This window comes from Pseudorca crassidens, chromosome 9 (genome assembly GCF_039906515.1).
Source record: "Pseudorca crassidens isolate mPseCra1 chromosome 9, mPseCra1.hap1, whole genome shotgun sequence".
NCBI classification, from domain to species: domain Eukaryota; kingdom Metazoa; phylum Chordata; class Mammalia; order Artiodactyla; family Delphinidae; genus Pseudorca; species Pseudorca crassidens.
In genome coordinates, this window is record NC_090304.1 from 104,656,819 (window position 1) to 104,674,496 (window position 17,678).

The 17,678-nt window shown below is 37.2% G+C and overlaps 1 protein-coding gene across 5 annotated transcripts in view; it reads right to left on the bottom strand.

Annotated features, from left to right (window-relative positions):
- The window catches only part of ARHGAP32 (Rho GTPase activating protein 32), a 267,370-nt gene that overhangs the window by 70,053 nt on the left and 179,639 nt on the right, over window positions 1–17,678 (bottom strand). For all 5 annotated transcript variants that reach the window (XM_067751560.1, XM_067751559.1, XM_067751558.1 and 2 more), the window contains 4 exons: window positions 14,852–14,989; window positions 12,716–12,808; window positions 11,722–11,844; window positions 10,087–10,164 (listed from right to left, as the gene is read on the bottom strand). In XM_067751560.1, the coding sequence (XP_067607661.1) occupies window positions 10,087–10,164; window positions 11,722–11,844; window positions 12,716–12,808; window positions 14,852–14,989 (432 nt within the window). The remainder of the gene's footprint in view (window positions 1–10,086; window positions 10,165–11,721; window positions 11,845–12,715; window positions 12,809–14,851; window positions 14,990–17,678) is intronic.

Genomic DNA, 17,678 nt, shown 5'->3' on the forward strand with positions numbered 1-17,678 from the left:
TTCAAATTTTTTTGCAAATTTTCTCTTGTTTCTCTCACAGGTTCCATGAAATGACAAGACTAAAATAAATTGGTGAAACAACTGCTCACTTAAAATCCTGGTATCCACTGTTGTTAAAGAGCCCAGTAGTGCGTGGATAAGTGGGAAAGCAAGAGAAGAAAACAACCAATCTCGGCAGTGGTAACAGACTCTGGCTTCACGCCAGTTTGACATGGTAGCAGGATTGCTCATGGTGTTAGGTAGATTCCCAAGGAGCTGTATTAGTAAAATACTGAGCTCCAGATCACCCAGAGATACTACATCGCCAACAGAATGAATAGAGAAACAAAGAGCCAGGAAACAAAAGTAAAAAGGGAATTTTTACCAATATTTATAGATGTTTTCTTAGATGGGAATATAATTGGGCTGCCAAGCAGCAGATGTTAAAGCTGAAACAAGAAAACTACATCACTTTGTACATCCATCCCTCTGTTGTCAAGACTCTGGGGGAGAAAGGAATGGTCTTCCAAAAGTATGATTCATCGTGAAGTTCTGAGCTGTGTAATTTCCATCTGTGTGGGATTATTTTCACATGCTCACTTGCTGCATTCTTACTTCAATTTCTTGATCGATATTCTATGTTAGTTCTTAAAATTATGAAGATGTAACTAGTTATCAAGAGCTGAAAGGGCTTATTAACAAATTTTCAGTTTTGTTTGAAAGATGTGAAACTTGGGTCTTAGAGTTCCTATATGCTTTGCCTTCCAAAATGATGCTCTAAGTATTTGCTTTTATTGGTGAAATTCTATATCATACTTTACTCAACTTCCTATTTAACTAATAACAAGTAGAAATTCTTCCAAGATTGGTTAGAACCAGACAAGAATCAACTTGAATAATTATTCTCATTCTCTCTTATGCAAATCAGTTATAAGATAATCACTTATGGTTAAGTGTAGCCCCAGGATTAAGAGGGCCTGGGTTCTACTCCAGGTCTGCCACTTACTGGTCGGGTTTATAACTTAGCCTCTGTGTTTCGGTTTCTTCCTCTAAACGTAATAATACTGTACCTAATTCATAAGAGTTGTTATGAGAATTAAATGGATCAGTATAAGCAAAGTGCATATAGTAAGCACTTGAGAAATGCTGTTTATTCTTTATTATCTCAATATGCTGGCCACTGGAAGATCTAGAGGGCTCTGGCCCCTCCTCTGTATGGATATGACACACAATACCTACCACCTTTTGCTTGTGTATACTTAAGTTTCGTCACTGTCAAATATCATTCTTTCCATAAAATTCTAATTCATTTCAATTTGTAAACATTTTCTGCAATCTGCTATAGAGAAAAGACCACCCATTTACTAGGCTCTGTGATCTGCAGCAAATTGCTTAACATCTGTCTGTTTCTTAATTTGTAAAAATGGGACAACATTAGCTACCTCAATGTGTGTGAAAGCACCTAGCCTAGTTTCTAAACTCAAGCATCTGTCAGCAAACAAAACTAATTTTCCATCACTTCTTCACAAAGACTGAACAAAGCTTAATGATCTTCTTTGGGGAACTGTATCATACATACTAGTTACACTTTCACCTTTTGAATGTCTCAATGCATCAGGTCTAGGTATATGGGGGAAATGCTACTGTGTACTATGTAGAGGTAGGTCCATGATAGGTTCATCTGACGCCTAATTCCAATCCCTGCTCACCTGTCTCCCTTTATTATAAAGTGCAATATTACTAAATATTAGCTAAACTAAATATTCAGTTTCCCAGATTCCTTGCATTCAGGTGTAGCCACGGCACCTGTAAAAAGCTTTACTGCTACTGTTCTGTCTCTTCTTTATGCTGTGTACGTAGGTATTGGGATTGGATCTGCAGTAGCCATCATCTGACCTTAAAGAAAGGCCAAGAGAATCTTAGAGAATTCTGCCTAGCATCATTAAGCTGCTGACTCAACTGCAGCAATGCTACCTTTTCTGTTCACTTTTGTTTCTTGAAGCCAAAATCACTCTTAACTGTAACTGTTTACAGTTAAGGTAACTGTTTTATTTAAAGGAGTTAATTCTGTATGCTTGTGAAAAGCAAATAGATTCTGTTTTCCTATTATAAAATTTCCATCACAAAAAATGAAACTGTGTTCTACTGAAAATATACACATAATGTAACTAACCCTAAAAATATAGTTAATGAACATTTATACTTTTCTGATGCATACTTAAGCTAGTATTTCACCAAATATAAATAATTTTAATAAACTCAAAATGTCCAACGTTAAAAGTGACTGGAACTCTAACAATATGATCTATGAACTACATCATCCTGTTTTATTCACATTAAATTATATTATTATAATTATATTCATCATATTATTCTTTCTGCTGCAGTGGCATTTCCTAAAGCTCTAATGTAAATGGCTGAGAAAAGTGAGGGAAATTCAGTATATTTTGCAGGACTCAAAATGAGTTTCTACTCTAGGAAGATGGGAGGAAAAGAAAAGACGAGCATCTAGGGCCCATGAGGGTAGAGGAGTAGGTAATAAAAATATAGTAATAGAAGAAAAAGATAAGGCAGGAACAGGTTAGGGATGGGCTTAAAGGAGAGAAAGAGAACCTTCAATTTAGTAGTTTTTCCCCAAGTCAATTTGGCATGAGGAAGAAAGAAAAGTATATGAATGTAAGAGACACAGAGGTAGAAAACACAGGAATTATCAATAGGATTAGATACATGTAAAGTTAAATCAGATGCTTCTGCAGTTCTTTCCCACTTTTATTGAGGTACAGCTGACAAACTGTGTATATTTAAAGTGTACATTTTTATAAGTTCTGGCACCCATGAAACTGTAACCACACTTAAATTTATGAATATATGTATCAACCCCCAAAGTTTCCGTGTATCTCTTTGTAATCTCTCCCTCTCCCTACCAGCCCCTACCCCTGCCCACCAGGCAACCATTAACCTAGTTTCTATCACTAAACATTACTTTGCAATTCCTACAATTTTATATGAATAGAGTCATGCAGCATGTATTCTTTGTCGTCTGTTTTCTTTCATTCAGCATAATTATTTTGAGGATCATTCATGTTGCTGTATTTATCAATAATTCTTTCCTTCTATTCCTGAGTAATATTCTACTGTATAAATACCACCAATTGTTTATGCATTAATCTCTTGTTCATGAGATACCTGGGTTGTTTCCAGCTTGAGGCCATTATATGTAAGGCTGCTATGAACAGTCATGTGTGAGTTTTTGTATGAACGTAAGCCTTCTTTTCTCTTGGATAAACACCTGGGAGTTGAATGGCTGGATCATGTCATCAGTGTATGTTTAAGAAACTGACAAACTGTTTTCCAAATTGGTTGTAGCATCTTACATTCCCCCCAACTGTGTCAGCGTTCTAATTCCTCCACATCCTCGCCATTCTAATAAGTATGTAGCAAGACTTCACTGTCATTTTAATTTGCATTTCTCTAATGACTACTGGTGTTGAGCATCTCTTTATGTGTTTGTTTGTCATATCTTTTTGGTTAAGTGTCTATTCCCACTTTTGCTACTTTTTAAATTGAGTTCTGTTTTCTTGTTGAATTTTGAGAGTTCTTTATATGTTGTGGATACAAGTCCTTCATCAGATATAATCATCACAAATATTTTTTCCCAGTCTGTGGTGTGTCGTTTTATTGTGTTATAAGTAATGTCTTTCAAAGAGCAGAAGTGTTAAATTTTGATGAAATTCAATTTATTATTTTATGAATTGCTCTTTTGATATTACATCTAAGAAACTTTGCCTAAGCCAAAGTCACAAAAGTTTCTCCTATGCTTTCTTCTAGAAGCTTTATAGTTTATGCTTTACATTTTGGGTACGTGATCCACTTTGAGTTAACTTTTGCATATGGCACAAGAAATAAATCAAAGGATTTCTGGAGGCATAAGGATATCCAACTGTTCCAGCATCATTTTTAAAACAGGCCATGTTTTCTTCACTGAACTGACATTGAACCTCTGTTGAAAATAAGCAGTCCATGTATGTGTGGGTCTACTTCTGGAATCTATTCTGTCCTGTTGACTTATGTGTCTATCTTTCCCCTAATGCCACACTCTCTGGGTACTGCAGTTTTACAGTTAAGTCTTCAAATCAATTAGTGTTAGTTCTCCAACTTTGTTCTTCTTTTTCAAATTTGTTTTGGCTGTTCTTTTCTAGGTCCTTTGCATTTCCATACGAATTGTTTAATCTGCTTATCAATTTCTACAAAAAATCTACTGAGATTTTGATTGGTATCAATTTGAGAAGAGATGGCATCTTAACAATATAAAGACTTCCAACCCATACACAGGGTATATATCTCTTTTTTAAAATATTCTTTAATTTCTCTCAGAAATGCTTTGTAGCTTCCAGTACACAGATCTTTTGTATCTTTTTTCCGATATATCCCTAAGTAGTTCATAGTTTTGATGCTATTACAAATGGGTTTTATTATATTTTCTGACTGATGTTAAATGCTACTGGTCTGCGGACTAGATATGAAATAACAAGACGTCCATGCAGTTGTCCCAAGTATATATATTTTAAATATACACTGTGTATTTTAAATACACAATTACTTTCCTTTTATTTCTCCTTTATATGTGACAAATTATACTGACTTTTTTGAAATTGTGTTTGTAGGTTGGTATATCATTTGTAAATTTCATTTCAGGATCATAAGGAAAGATTTTAGAAATTATTTATCATAACAAGGGGGTATAGGGTTTGATGAGGTTAAGAACTACTACTCTAAGCCATTTTGTCAATAATTTCCATGAAACTGAATGCTTAAGCATCATTTGCTAGGACATATTCTGATGTTACAAATTAACAAAAGGAGCTATCTAAAACTAATTTCTCTCTAAACATCAGTGGCAGCTGCTAATGGCACCAATAAGAAAAATAAAAAACTGCAGTAAGTAACACAGAAAATAATTTAAGAAAATTTACATATTTTTGTGATCCAAGGGGGGGAAAATACAAAATTGGAACTCACCAAGCTTGTGTTCTGGCTATATCACTGACTTACTGTCTTTGTAAATCAGAACAATCTATCTAAATTCCTTTGTCTCAGGATTTCTATAATTTTAAAATGACAGTTTAGGACCAGATGATCCACTACCATCTTTTCTAATATAGAAATCTATGATTCACACATGTAGACAAGCAGAAGCCACTACGGGTTCATTAAATTACTACTATGATCTGTTCTTTGCCCAGAATGCCTAAATTTCTACCTAAGCTCTGACACTAAACAGCAAAATAACAATGGGCTTGCAGTTTAGTCCCCTTTTGCTTTAGTTTCCTTGTCAGTAAAAGAGAGGTAATAACAGTACCTTCTTCATAGACAGTGAGAATTAAAGGTTAATGGAAAGCACTTAGAAAGCACACGTAAAAGCAGCAAGAAAGTGTTACAATTCCTTATATTGGAGTACCACATACTCCCTCTTCCCTTGAAATTCTATAACATTACAGTATGTGATTTCCCATTACTTAACTGGAGAGGAAATATTCTGCTCTACTTAATTTTGAGTAATGAAAAGGTGCAGCTTTGAATTCCGTACATAAAATGATGGTCTTCATAGAAATAAGTGGGTAAACTGTCTTCCTCTATTAAACTACTTACTACAAGGGACAAGGTTTCCACATCCCTTCCCTTTGGCATAAAGAATACGTTTCTGAAAATAAGCTACTTGGAACCACATTAAACTCCTGAGGCAAGGAAATGTTTACTGTCCAAGATTTGCTTCTCTGTCATTGTACACAGAAACCCTCACACAACCTTCTGGGGTAACTTTGAAAAATAAAATAGCTGATCCTTGACCATCTTGAGGAGAACCAAGAGAACATGAGCTGTACAGAGTCCTGTCACTCTCTAAATGGTATTTTATCTCTTAGATTGACTGTATCCCAAATATGTTTTAGAAGATTTTCTGGGGGGAAAGGAGAACACTCACTAAACTGTGTTTAATTTCTTCCTTTATCTGTGCACAGGATAAACAATGGGAGGCTGGGTCAGTGGTTCTCACATTTTGTGCTTATTCATCACCTGAGGAACTTGATAAAATTCAGATTCCTGTCCCCATCCCCAGAGATTCTGATTAGTAATATCTGGTTTTAACATGTTTTGGGGTCATTCTGATGCCAGTGGCTCCCAGATAAAATTTTGCCAAACATGGCACTAACAAATAATGCTCAAAGATTTTAACATTTTACATTTGTGTTATGGCTTTTACATAAGAAAAGAAGACTTTCCAGACACCTCACCTCACATTTCCAACCACAGTCCCCAGATAAGTACAAAAGCTAATGACATTTATTTTTAACAAGAAAGAAAAAGCAAAGAGCTTTTTTTTTTTTTTTTTTTTTTTTTGCTGAAGTATAGATTATATGATGAAACACCTCAGAAAACAGAGGTAAAAGATTCAATATACTCTTTAGAAGACAAGTAAAAAACAGATTTTGGAATTTCAAATTACTATAGTTAATATAATTTCACACTTCCTACTCCCAGAAGTTTAAGAAAAGAAACATAGTCACAGTATAATTTAAACACATGGATGAACTAATCCTTCTGCTCCCACAGCAAAATTATGGTCTAGGTTAAAACAATACACAGATGGGCAGAATGCTGATCTTTATCAACCACCAGCTGACTGGCAGAGTCTACCTACAGCTCAGAGTAAGCACTGCTTCCAGAAGAGTGGTCTGAGGAACACCTGGGCCGGAATCACATGGATAAAAATGCAGTCTTAATCCTGTCCCACAACCAGTGAAACAGCATTTCAGGGCTTCAGTCATAGGATTTTATGTTTTAACATGTTCCCCATGTAACGTGTCATAAGCATATCAAGTAAAGTTTGAGAATCAGTGTCGAAGGGAGGGCAGAAGGAGTTACTGGTAACAGAAAAATGAAGATGGCAGAATAGCGCCCTTAACTATATTGGTAAATGCTACTCCTTGGACTACTTTTATTTGCAAATTAAGAGAACAATGCAATAAATACCATCACACACCTATTAGAATGGTTAAAACAACAACAGCTGAGAACTATCGAATGCTGATGAGAATGCAGAGCAGCATCACCGCTGTTGCTGGTGGGAAGGCAAAATGGTAACAACTACTTTAAAACACAGATTGGTAGTTTCTTACAAAGCTAAACATGATCTTACCATACAATGCAGCAAGCGCACTCTGTGGTATTTACCCAAAGGAGGTGAAAACACATCTGCACAAAAACCTGCACATGGATGTTTATAGCAACATTATTCATAAATGCTCTAAACTAGAAGCAACCAAGATGCACTGTAATAAGTGAATGGAAAAATAAATTATGGCATATCCATAATAATGAATATTAGACAGTGAAAAAAAGGAACTATGAAACCATGAAAGACATGGAGGAACCTAAAATGCATATTGCTAAGTGAAAGAAGCCAGTTTGAAAAGGCTACATACCATAGGATTCCAATTATACGATGTTTTGGAAAAGGCAAAACTATGGAGACAATAAACAATCAGTGCTTGTCAGAGGTTAGGAGGAGAGAAGGATGGATAGGTGAGCACAGATTTTTAGGACAGTGAAAATACTCTGTATGAAGCTGTAATGGTGGATACAGGTCATTATGCATCTGTTAAAACCCACAGAACTATATACATCACAAAGAGTGAACCTTAATGAAAATATGGATTATAGTTAATAAGGATGTATGAATATTGGTTCATTAAAGGTAACAAAGAGCAAACCCCAAAACTGTTTCCATCATTATGGAGGAGGATGTGATACTGACACACTGTATTCTTATCCTTGTGATTCCGGCCCCAGTGTTCCTCAGACTACTTTTCTAGAAAGAGTGCTTACACTGTGCTGTACGTAAACTGCTAATCAGCTTGTGGGTAATAAAGTTCAGCATTTTGCCAATTCTATTCAATGAATTGTAAAGCAAGATGTTAATAGGAGAAACTGTATACATGTGTGGGGCAGGGAGTATATGAAATTCTGTGTATTATCTGGTCAACTATTCTGTAAACTTGTACTAAATGATAAAACCTATTAAATTTTTTTTTTTTTTTGCGGTACGCGGGCCTCTCACTGCTGTGGCCTCTCCCGTTGCGGAGTACAGGCTCCGGGCGCGCAGGCTCAGCAGCCATGGCTCACGGGCCCAGCCGCTCCGCGGCATGTGGGATCTTCCTGGACCGGGACATGAACCCACGTCCCCTGCATCGGCAGGCGGACTCTCAACCACTGCGCCACCAGGGAAGCCCTATTAATTATTTTTTAAATAGTAAAAAAAAATAAAACAAAGTCACAAGCCAGCAACTGCACAGCATCAGTTCACAGGGCTCTGAGGGAAAGGCTTCCTTCCGCACGCCACGTGTACTCTGTCATGCCCCGAGACAGCTGGCCGGAGAAAATGACACACGAGACTGACAAAAAAGGAAAGGGGAGTCCACGTAACATGCTATAAACACATTAGGTTGAGCAGAGCTGCCTGCATGCCGACACCGCATTTCCAGACCGCGTCCCTTCAGCGGTCAGAGTGCCACAGCTCAGAGCTGGCCTCCATCCTGGGACGCAACAGCCCACATCTTTGCTCCCCTTCACCCTCTCTCCCGAGAGCGGTCAGCTCTAAATGGCCTTGGTTCCCGGAAGACCACACTGTCCAAGCTACCCCAAGGCCAAGCCCAGCCCCTCGTCTCCTGCTACTGTATCAGGAAGACAGGTTTCCTGCCTCTGTGCTTCCTCCTTCATGGCTCACTGACAAAGCACAGTTTACACAGTCCATCTGTGTGACCAGGACAGGTCAAGCTGGCTAACTGGTCACATGGCTGCTTCACATCTAGCCAGTCTACCCAGGTCATCTGGACATCCTCTCCTCTGAAGACATGCACAGGACGCTGCATTTCAAAGTCACCACCTCCAGAAACCCCTCCTAGAACTCCTAGGGAGTCCTGCTGGGCTCAGAACCTCCCACTCATCTGAGAGGCCCTGAGGAGGGGACCAGTACTGCCTGTCCTCCTCATCCTGCCTCGGGGCATGGTGTCAGTGCCCAGAGGGCCTTCTGCCATGAATGAAACGAAGGCCCTGTACCAGCCTGTGAGTACCACTGGGCCCCTTCTCAGATGCTGCCTGAGGACAGTAGGGTGGGGAGGGGCACCCATGAAGCAGTCATTCCCAGGGCTCCTTCCTCCCAAGGCCCTCAAGCTCTCTGCAGTCATGGGCAACACCCCTACACTCTGCCTGCCCTTGGCCTAGGAGCCAGCCTGGCTCAAGCAGGGCCCTACTCTTTATCAAGTCTGTGAGAGAGAGTCCAGGAAAGGTCTTCAAGCCAGCCCTAAGAGTGGCCCCACCCACCTAGCCATCTGGGACTGTCTAAATAATATCTCCCCAAATTCTTATGCTGAAGCCTTTAACCCCAGTATCTCGGAGTGTGACTGTACTTGCAGACGGGAGAGAGGAGGACTGAATTGTGTGGGTTCTTCCCTTAAAGTATTCAGTTCCTTTTTTAAATGAATGCCTTTTTTAAAGCATTTTTAGATGCTCTTCTAGTGATAGTTTTAAAAGATAAAAGGAAACTTTATCATCCTATGGAAATTAGTGCTAGTCAATCTAAAATATGCCTTTATCAGGTCTCAAATTAGTTAGGCATATAAGGAAAAAGAAAGAGCTTTAGATTCTGCTGTTATTCTGCAATTCATACATTGTTTACATTAACAGTTACAGTGCATTAAAAAAACACTGATCAAACTGACAATTCTAGAGAGAAAACACACGTGATTCATGATTTTAAGCCACTGTGAAATGCAAGGCAGAGTCACAGTCCCGATAATCTAAAAGTGGTCACCAGGCATGTGATTCTGCTCACACTTTGGCTATACCACCATACAGGAAAGAAGAAGGAGATCAAAACAACCACAATAGTAACTAGAAAAGGAAACCCAAGTCTAATATCTACATTTTTTTTATCACTGCAGATAAAATTTCTGATGACAAAGTCCACTGCCAGCACATATTATAAACAGAAATATTACTGAAAGAAAAAACGATCTTTGAATTTTCCACACCAAATTCTTTGTTGCCTACCTGAAATCCATGCTTGCCTCTCCACCACGTGCTTAACACTTTTGGGGGCATGTCAATAACAGAAACAATGTCCCCCACCTAGGAGAAAAAATTTTAAGTGAAACGTTTTAAATCAATTTTTAAAGCAATTGTCTGTCTAGAATTTAAATCTTAACTGTAACAAAAGGGTAAAGTACTATCTTATTTTCTGGCTCATTATTTCTGGTAAAACATTAACACTTCTTTCTGTAAGGAATTTAATAATCTTAACCATTTGTTAAGGAGAGGTTTACAGAAAATTAAGCAGCACAAAGACTGTGGTCCAACTAACACCTGTAGTAACTTCAGAAAGCCTGAGTGATAGCATAAGATGTCTGAACATCAGGCATCATACCACCATCACTTCTGTTAAAATACTCTGTTAACTGCTGTTACTAAAGGTGATCAGATTCGCTTTAGTGAACCTAAAAGGCTATTTTAAATACTCATATTTAGCACAACAGCGGCTTCTATTAATACATTTAGTGAGCACTTACCATGTGCCAGGCACTGTGCTAAACATTTGACATATCTTATTTCATCATATAGGAAAGCTCTAAGATGTCTACAATTACTGGGTTATTCTTAGTACATGTAAAACTGAATGACAACTACATTTCTTTTAATAGATGGTTCAATATAACATTCCCACTAAATAGCTGACTTTCTTCCCTTTAAAAGACAAACTAATGAGTTTGTACAAACTTTTACAAAATTGTAAGTATGAAAATAGCAATAATAGTTTTTAATAATATATTTAAAGGAAGTTGTATTCTTCAATCAAAATAACTGATGATCTCTGTGATAAACCAGTTAAGCACTTCAGACCAATGTTGCTAATGTACACAATATTGCTTTAAGAATTTTTTTTGTATATTCACAACTAATTTTTCCAGTCATGAAAGTCCTCTTCACAAAACCATACTTGCTAACAGACATGGTATCTTTCAAGACCAAGGATTCCTTTGTGTATAGAGCTAAAAATTTAGTTTGAGAACAGTCTGAATTCTATACAGTAAAAATTTACACTGTTTTTCCTCTTAAACTGAGTAACTGCCAGCATTGTCTTTGGTCTCTCATCAGCCAATATTAAAGGAAGAAACTTAATTCCTCTCCTTTTGCATCTGATAGCAAGAAATGTTCATTTCACTTTTCATCTGGTCTTTACCTCAATCTATGAACAATGAGAAGAAAGTATCACTAGGTATTGTTTTTAGGTGCTAAACACACAAAGACAGAAGAGGATCTGGCTTTCAAGAAGCTCACAGAGACAAACAGGAGAACAATTATGATTGAATGTAGTAAGTGACATATCAGAGATAAGCCTTGAGAACAGCTCAGAATGACGTTCAGTGCAGGTTCTGGGGGGTATGTATTTCCATGGAGTAGAGGGAAGGAGATCAAGGAGACTTCCTAGAAGAAATGGGACACATTTAAGCTGAATTTTCAAGAATGAGTACAGTCATTAAAATAAAAACAGATGGCATGCCAGGCTGAAAGACAATGATGCACAGAAAAACCTGGTGCTTTTCATTAAGAAAATGATTGCAACAGTTAAAACTGAGGCTAGAAAGATAGCAGGGACTGAGCTAACACATAGCATCTTTAGTCACTTACCTCTAAGGTCAATTCATCCGGGGCCCGAGCAGTGTACCTCTTGATAACATGGGCAGCACCAACAGCAGGAGTGTTAATGGATGATTCTTCATGAACTAGAAGGTGATTTCCCTTATTATCAATCTGTAACAAAGAAAATATACTATGAGATGGTTAAGGACATGGGACTTGGAAGTTTCTCTGTGTATCTATATAATTCAACTTGACTTAGAAAAACCATAACCCAAAGAATATTAAAAAAAAAACAAACCCACCACTTATCGAGTACTTACTATATGCCAGTCATTGTATTGTACATATAACATACATACTTTAATCTTCATAACTCTAAAAGATACTTATCATCATTATCAACACTTAAAGATGAAGATGCTAAAGCTAAAAGAGGCTCTATAAATTATGAGAGATTAAATAATTTGTCCCAGATCACACAGCCAATAATGAAGAACCAAGATCTCAGGGCAAGTTGGCCTGGCTCGAAGGTCTATATTCTTTCTACTTTTCATTGCCTTCCCAATTTCCACTGAGAGGAGAGAATAATGTAACTCTACATATGCAAATTAAGGAGAAAAACCTAACCTATTGACAGGAGGATACTCTATCACTCAAGACATTCTTAAATCAGACTCTTTAAAAGGTTAATTGTCTCTTGTTCATCAATGACTAAAAACTATTTTCAGTTACTAAGCCAATTAAATATATATATACATATATATACACATACACCTTGCTAAATGTATATACATTAATATGTTAAATACAAAAATAACAGGTGTCATTGTGATTCATAAAATAATATTAAAATTAGCTTCCTGGATTATCAAAGAAAGATTTGAGATGAAAAATATTTAATGTATCACATATCTATCTTGCAGAAAAGAATAAGCACCATTTATTCAATTCCTGAAACTCAACAGCTATGAAAATTAATACTAAATTTCTTAAGTAGATAATTTTAAAATTAACTTTAATAAAAGATGAACTGGATTAATACCTCCATCCAAGTAAGGGCAGGTCCACAATTGATCTTGTTGCCAGCAATAGCTGAAAGGCGGGACAGGTAAGCCATAAGCATCTGAGTGACTGACTAAAGAAAAAGAGAAGATTCAGTGGTAACAGAATAAAGATACTCCACTCTCTGTCAAAGAAACTGGTGTTAAGTTGGTTGTTTCCAGGAGAAAAAAATCTGCAGATTTTTATGCATTTTCATAGTTACGGAGGTTCTTTATAGAGGCTTAACAGTTCCATAACTGACACTACAGGCACTTACGTAACTTCCTGTCTGGTGCAGAACTTTCACTTTAGCCCCTCATCATCAGGGCTTATACTACTGTACAGCTTCTAATTTGGTTGCCTTCTCTTTCTATTTTTGTATTGAAAATGTAAAACGATAGCAGAGACATACTTGCTTTTCCACCTGGCTTCCCCCTGCTACTCTGAAATGCTTTCTTCAAGGCCTGCTGCAGTCTTCACACACCCAGCCATGGCAGGACAGTTCATACGTGATCCTACACCACGAAGTCAACTGATGGGTCCAGGAATGGGACCCAACATTAGCTGACCTAACAGGAGCTGCTGTAGGAATTAGGAACCGTGACACAAAATTTCAGCTCAGTCTGGCTGCTGTCTTAAAAAGAAATGAGAACCTGGCCCCTGTTGGGAGTGGTCATGTTGTGAGACAGTCTGAGAAAGAAATACACAACAGACAAGGCAGACAGGGAAAAGGAGGCAGAGAGACGTCCAGGCTTTCTATAGGACGAAAGAATCTGCGGTTTTAGGACATTCCTGAGACCCTGTCGCGGTGTCAGTTCTTGCATGACTGAAGTCTCCACTTTGCCCTCACTACATAATCGCCTGGGAATTAACTATAGATTTGAAATGGCTTCCCTTCAGGACTTCCACTGTTTTCAAGCATCCACTGTGGCTGCCAAGGAGTCTAACGCCAATACGTTTCTTGTTCCTTTGAGAAAAACCTTGTTTTTGCTCTCTGGAAGCCATTTGGGTTTCCTCTCTGTTTTGGCATTTTGAAATTTTACCACAATGTTTCTAGATGTGTGTCTTTTCACTTATTATATTTAGCACTTAATGGGCCCATTTAATCTGAAAACGGGCCCTTTTTTAATTTAGGGGAATTTATTATATTTTTAGTTACTGCCACCCACTCTCTCCTCCTGTAACTCCTACAAGAGGAACAGGAACTTGTAGGAACTTCTGGATCTATTCTCTGTGATTCCCAACAATTCTCTCACAACTTTTTGTCCCTTTTGGGGCTGTGTTCTTACAAAGTTTGCTCTTCCTGCTCACTAATTCTCTCTTCATCTATGTCCATTTTGCATGTAGTCCAGCTGTTTGTTATTATTAAAATTAATTTTAAAAACCACATGTTCATTTCTAAGGTCTCTGATTATTTTTTAAAACTCTGTTCTCATTCCATGAATGTGACTGCCTCACTTTCTCTCTGAGGGTGGTAATCATGCTTCTGAAAGCCCTCTGTTTACTCTTCTGTTACTTTGTTTATTCGGTTTTCACACTGAACATTTCTAGTTTATCTGTCCCTCTGCAGTCCTCCTGTACAAGTTTCTTATGCTGTATTTTCTTGCCCCCATAAATCTTATCCCATCTACTTTCAAAGATTCCTCACAATTTTTGATTCCCTGATGGTTCTTTTTATTTTCTGGTGTTATAAAAGAATCTCTTTCCTCTTAAATTTAAAAAAAAATCTCATATTTTTACTAGAAATTTTTGGCAGGAGTGGAAATAAGTGCATGGACACAGCCTGCCATCATAAACTGAGTAAACAGCATCATTTGAATACACATTTCTTTGATTATTAGTGAGGTCAACACTTTTCCATATTTTTGCTTTTATATTTTGCATTCTCTCTGAAAAATGATCTGCTCATATATATTGCCCATTTATATATTAAGATGAGAGTCTTCTTATAAAATTATACACTGAACCTATTTCAATTCAAAATATCCTAACAGCATTACTGATTTTTCAGTTAAGAAATAATTAAGTAATCCCACGAATCTTCCTGAGTGCTCAATATAAGCTTTTATTTAGTATACTGGCAAAAAAAATTCTTCTAATTTATAGCGATTACTTCTGCAAAGTATTGAATGCTTACCTCTAGACTGTCCTTCAGGGCATCAGAACGGGGAAGCTCTGAGAGCTGGGAGAATCGTCGGTCATAAATACACAGATGAAGATGTTTATCAAGTACCCGAAAATCTTCATAACTTCTTTTAATGATCCAACTTTTGCCCTATGAGTAAGAAAAAGAAAGACTCCTATAATTTGTCTCTATTTGGAATGGTCAGGAACCAGGATTTGTTCCATAACGATGTTATTCATGAGATTTTATATTTACTAATTAACTTGACAATAAATAAACTCCAGAACCCTATAGTGAGTTATATTACATTAAAATGTCAGTAATGGAAAATAAACTAGAACTGTCCACTAAACCTCTTCCTACCACTAATCAAGCCCACTGGCTCTCCTTGGGAATAATAATTGGTAGATGGGAAGATAGCATGTGACCTTAAACCCACGGAAAGAACCATAAAATGATTTTGTACGGGAGAATATTACCAGAAATTAAAGAAAAATAAAACCAGGTCCCTGATCAGTTACCATGAACATTTCTGTGACTGAAACTGGAAATACACTGAAAATTAATTTTCTTAAATTTCATCTAGAAGCATTTGGTGTGCATATATTATCTAGAACCCACTATGTCTCCCCACTTCTCAGTCTTTCTTCCTTTCCTTACCTAAACTCACAAGCTCATTAGAAATGAAAATCTGCTCACAGAGCATATTTATTTCACACTGTCTTCTAAGTTTCTCTTGAATCTATCACTTTGCAGCCCGAGCTTTATTAAGGGCTGACATCATTTCTGACCTCCCTGCTTTTGATCTTCTCTGCCACTCCCCTCCCCCAACACAAAATACAAAGCTTGTCAGGTCACACTGACAAAAGGCCTTCAAAAGCTCCTGTGGGCAGTAATGATGAGCTGGTCCCCACTACACACCATGTGGTTTGACAATTCAGTCCACTTTTATACGGAAGCTTTCATCTCATAGCAATCTGGAGGGACTGGGAGACAAAGCAGCCATCTGAGAATTGAAGAAAACATCTCTACTGTAGCTCTTTTCCATTTGCCTCCACCAGATGGGGCAGAAGCAGAAGGTACCATTTCATGGGAGAGGTGCTGAATTCTAAACACAGGTATGTCCATAACTAACAGGATAAACTTGTCTAGTCCTACTTTGAACTACAATTCTCCATTACACAGATGGAAAGCAATACCACCTCCCTCTTTCAGAGGGCTGTTAGAATGAAATAAGAGAACAGATGTGTCAGATATTTTTAAAGAACAGTCTCCTGGTTCCTATTCTAAGAAATGCTAGTTCAATAAATCTGGAATGAGATCCAGTTAATCTGATGATCAGCCTGAGTTGGGAACCACTGATCCACAAGATTAAGTCCAAACATACTTGCACATATCAGGGCTTGCATCATCTGGGCCTCTCTAAATTTATAGTGTGATCCCACTCACTACTCCTCCATGCCGTTTCTTTGCTTCCAGTTATGCTCAATCACTTGCATTTCTTCCATGTGTGAAATGTTCCCTTTCTTGCCTACGTGATTTTTAAGTGCTGTTCTTCTACTATGGAAAGTTGTTCTTTCACTCTTAGCTCAAGTAAGCTCCTTTGTTTTTTCAGTTCTACCACTGCCTTCTACCCAAAGCATTCCTGAGTGACAACAGGTGGTTAAATACTTGTTCCTTTGGAATGGCAAAAATAAAAATGAACAACAAAGCAGAAAAAAAGAAAAACAACTTATCGCATAGTTGCAAATATTTTTCTTTCACACATACACATTTCAAAAATTATGCAACACTTCAAATATCAGAAAATTACAAAAATTAATTTAACGTATGTATATCTCCATCACAGAGATTAAACAGATGTCGACTTTTTATTTCAAAGCTCTGGATTTTTTAAATTGAAATATAGTTGACTTACAGTATTATGTTAGTTTCAGGTGTACAGCAAAATGATTGTTATATTATTTTTCAAATTATTTTCCATTATAGGTTATTACCAGATATTGAATATAGTCCCCTGTGCTATACAGTAAATGCTTGTTGCTTATCTATATTATGTATAGTAGTTTCTATCTGTTAATCTCATACTTCTAATTTATCCCTCTCCCCCTCCCTTTCCCCTTTGGTAACTATAAATTTGTTTTTCATGTCTGTGAGTCTGTTTCTGCTTTGTATATAAATTCATCTGTATTGTTTTTTAGATTCCACATATAAGTGATATCATACTTTCTCCATCTAACTTACTTCACCTAGTTTATTCTCTAGGTCCATCCATGTTACTGCAAATGACAATATTTCATTATTTTTTATGGCTAAGCAATATTCCATTGTATAAATATACCACATCTTCTTTATCCATTCATCTGTTGATGGACACTTAGGTTGCTTCCATGTCTTGGCTATTGTAAATAGTGCTGCTATGAACACTGGGGTGCATGTATCTTTTCAAATTAACGTTTTCTCCGGGTATATGCTCAGGAATGGGATTGCTGGGTCATATAGTAGCTCTATTTTTCGTTTTTTAAGGAACCTCCATAATGTTCTCCATAGTGGCTGTATCAATTTACATTCCCACCAACAGTGCAAGAGGGTTCCCTTTTCTCCACACCCTCTCCAGCATTTACTACTTGTAGACTTTTTGATGATGGTCATTCTGACCATAGTGAGGGGATACCTTTTTAAAAAAAATTTTAATATTAATTTTTTTAATGGGGTATAATTGTTTTACAATGTTGTGTTAGTTTCTACTGTACAGCTAAGTGGAGTTCCTGTGCTATACAGCAGGTTCTTATTAGTTATCTGTTTTATACATATTAGTGTATACATGTCAATCCTAATC